This window comes from Ricinus communis, chromosome 4 (genome assembly GCF_019578655.1).
Source record: "Ricinus communis isolate WT05 ecotype wild-type chromosome 4, ASM1957865v1, whole genome shotgun sequence".
NCBI classification, from domain to species: Eukaryota; Viridiplantae; Streptophyta; class Magnoliopsida; order Malpighiales; family Euphorbiaceae; genus Ricinus; species Ricinus communis.
Genome location: NC_063259.1, coordinates 11432587 through 11436190, shown reverse-complemented (window position 1 = coordinate 11436190; position 3604 = coordinate 11432587). Strand labels below are relative to the sequence as shown.

The 3604-nt window shown below is 36.1% G+C and overlaps 1 protein-coding gene across 1 annotated transcript; it reads left to right on the top strand.

Annotated features, from left to right (window-relative positions):
- The first annotated feature begins 262 nt into the window (after positions 1-262).
- On the top strand, positions 263-3336 carry LOC8286221 (metacaspase-4). Its single transcript, XM_002518781.4, has 2 exons — positions 263-837; positions 2253-3336. The coding sequence occupies exons 1-2, from the start codon at positions 492-494 to the stop codon at positions 3164-3166; spliced, it is 1260 nt and encodes a 419-aa protein (XP_002518827.1). The 5' UTR covers positions 263-491; the 3' UTR covers positions 3167-3336.
- The last annotated feature ends 268 nt before the right edge of the window (positions 3337-3604 follow it).

The following is a 3604-nucleotide window of genomic DNA, read 5'->3' as shown; positions in this document are numbered from 1 at the left end:
AATTTAACTTTTAAAATTACAAAAAAATAAAAAAAGTAAAGGTTAAATTTGAAAGATAGATATATTAAAAAGAAAAAAAAAACACTTGTAAAAACAAAGAGTTAAAATTTTTAAAAAATAGTATAAGTGAGAAATAAAAATAAGATAATAATATAAAAATAAATTTATACTATATAAATAAAAAAAGTTACCGTATAAATAAAATTTTCAGCAAAAAATAATGCACCATCAAATTTCTTCTATAATAATTCTAAGACAGGCCCATTGCCCAATTCGGTCAGTGAAGACGAATTAGTGGTGGGAAGTCGGAACCCACGGCTTATTTTGCCGACATACAATCAATCAAAATTCTCACTTTTGAGAGGCAGAAGGACATTTTGATGTTTTATTTTTGGATCCAAAAGTCATAAGAAAGAGAAATATATATTAAAAAAAAGAATATAAAAGATCTGAAGAATTGAGAGAGAGAAGCGCATTAGAAAAGATAAAGAATGACAAAGAAGGCAGTGTTGATTGGATGCAATTACCCAGGAACAAAAGCAGAACTGAAAGGATGCATAAACGATGTGAGGAGGATGTACAAGTGTCTGGTTGACAGATATGGTTTCTCTGAGGAGAACATAACAGTGTTGATTGACACCGATGAATCATACACGCAGCCAACTGGGAAGAACATAAGGAAGGCAGTGGGTGATCTGGTGCGATCCGCTGAGCCTGGTGATGTGCTCTTTGTCCACTACAGTGGACATGGGACTAGGCTTCCGGCTGAGACTGGGGAGGATGATGATACTGGCTATGATGAATGCATTGTCCCATGTGACATGAACCTCATCACTGGTAATTATCTCTCCATTTTTTTTGTTTGTTTCATGATCCGACCCATTTTCTTATTATTTTATTCTGATTATAATTAGTTAGTCATGTTGCTGGATCGGTTTCCTAGGAAATACCACTCATTATTTAATCATTTTTTTATATTCTGGAATGGTTGTAATCTTGAATCCACTTTCTTTATAAGGGTATTTTTCTTTATCGATCGTTGTTTTCTGCTTTCATAATCGGATTTGGCATAAGGGGATGTTCTTGAATTGCTAGAATTTTATTATGCTGTGCTTCGTAACTTTTTCTTTTAAGTATATGGTCGAGGAATTTGTTGTGATCTCTTCATTTTAGCATAAAAGACAGGCCAACCTATCTTTGTGCGTACTCCTCTCTCTTTTGTGATCCTGTAGTCATGTTGCTGGATCGGTTTTCTAGGAAATACCACTTTCATTGTATAACTTTCTTTTAATGGTCGTGATGATGGATTGTCATGGATCACTGTGTTTTTGTTTTTTTCTTCTTTTTTAGTTTGATCGTTGGTTTTCTCCTTCTGTTTGGTTTAATGCGAAATTGGGAATGTTTTGAATTGCTACAGTTTTATTATGATAGTGATTTTTCAACTTTTACTTCAAGTGTATTGTTAAGGAAATTTTGTTGCTATCTCTTCATTTTAGCATAAGAGAGGCCATTATTTGTTATCTACGAGACATTTTACGGGGTTTGCAGGGGAAGACTTCAAACTATCCTTTAGTCGATATGATCGTTGGAAAGAACCTATACACAATTAGATTTCTCACTAAACCTCATATTCCCTGGGGTATAATTTGTTTGGGCAACTGGCTTTGGTGATCTGTGGTTACAAGACTGGCATTTTGTTGTTAATTCGTTATTGGCAAAATGCATTTTTGCATATCTGAGTTTTGTGTATTTGGTTATTTTAACATTTTAACTTTTGATGGAACACCTCAACTTGTTATTTTGTGATATTTTAATACTTTTTGATATGTGTCGTGTACTGCTCATAAGTATTTAAATGTTATTAAAATAGATGTTTGTTAGATTAAATAAAAAAATTAAAAGTGTTTAAGAAATAAAAATAGAATTCATAAATATGCATTATGCCTTTATTATTCTGAATATGGAGAAAAATTACGGCATAATGTAGCAAATATGGAGACCTGATGGAAGCATGCGGTGTAGGCTAGAGGGAAATTCAGAATAAAGAACGAAGTAAATAAAGAGTTGGGACTGTTTTGATGGATGGCTGACTCTTTTCTTTTCTATTGAAGTGGATAAATTTATGATATTCTTTGATGTAGTTTCTGTTTTTCTAAAGATTCTCTTTTTTTTTTTTTTTTTGCATTCGGGGAACTCTTATGCCAAGTCGGTCTCTCTCTGTGCTAATTGTTAGCTGGGTTGGATATGCACAGATGATGACTTCAGGGATTTTGTGGATCAGATCCCAGAAGGCTGCCGCATAACTGTTGTATCTGACTCATGCCACAGTGGTGGTCTCATTGATGAGGCTAAAGAGCAAATAGGGGAGAGCATAATATCTCAGGAGAAGGTATCAGACTCTGGCTTTGGATTTAAAAGTTTTCTGCACCAGACTGTTCAAGGTGCACTTGAATCTCGTGGAATTCATCTCCCTTCGGAGTTGCAACACCGTCACCACCGCCACCACAGGTATGACGAAGATACTGATGACAGGGTAGTTGAAGGAGACTGTAGTGAGTATGGTTATGTGAAGAGTAAATCTCTGCCTCTTTCAACCCTTATAGAAATGCTGAAACAAAAAACAGGAAAAGATGACATAGATGTGGGGAAATTGAGGCCAACCCTTTTTGATGTATTTGGAGAAGATGCAAGCCCTAAAGTAAAGAAGTTCGTGAAGGTTATTCTCGATAAACTCCAACATGGTGATGGAGAAAGTGGCAGTGGAGGATTCTTGGGGATGGTTGGGAGTCTTGCTCAGGAGTTTCTCAAACACAAGCTGGATGAAAATGATGAGGGTTATGCAAAGCCTGCCATGGATACAGAAGTAGGCAGTAAGCAAGATGTTTATGCTGGGGCAAATAAGAGGTCACTACCAGATGGAGGGATTCTGATAAGTGGCTGCCAGTCGGATCAAACTTCTGCTGATGCTAGTCCTTCAGGAAATGCCAGTGCAGCTTATGGAGCGCTTAGCAACGCAATTCAGACGATAATTGCCGAGACAGATGGTGAAATTACCAATCAAGAGCTGGTCCTGAGGGCTAGGAACATGCTGAAGAAACAAGGTTTCACTCAGCGACCTGGACTCTATTGCTGTGACTATCATGTTGATGCTCCTTTTGTTTGCTGATATGAACTGTTCGTCTGTTATTAATTGCGTTGTCGTGTGAGCTGTGCTTGTCTTGGCAAGTCATGGCTGTTAAATAATAATACCTTGAACAAAGCTGGCGTGTTTAATATTCCGACCATTAATTATCTTTTTAGCAAAAGGATAATGAAACTGGAACCATTGGAGTCGTATCTTGTATTAACAATGGTAGCCAATCTAAATGGTAGCATTTGACATATCATTCCATAAATGATGAAAATGCATCACCGAAAAAAAAAAAGAAAAATAAATTCAACCATTTCACAAATAAAAATGCCATGAAAAGTCGGATAATTTGTATGCCGTACAAAATCTTGGGATCCCATTTAAAGAACAGGTTCAAGCTACGAAATTTTCTGACCATTGCCAACCTGATTAGCTGAAAATCAATTCATGTGAAGTCAACGATGAAAAGGTATA

Excerpts from the sequence above, each read along its gene's own strand:
- LOC8286221 (XM_002518781.4), top strand. The coding sequence starts at position 492 with ATGACAAAGAAGGCAGTGTTGATTGGATGCAATTACCCAGGAACAAAA. Across the intron at positions 838-2,252 it reads TGACATGAACCTCATCACTG|ATGATGACTTCAGGGATTTT; the intron begins GTAATTATCTCT and ends GGATATGCACAG.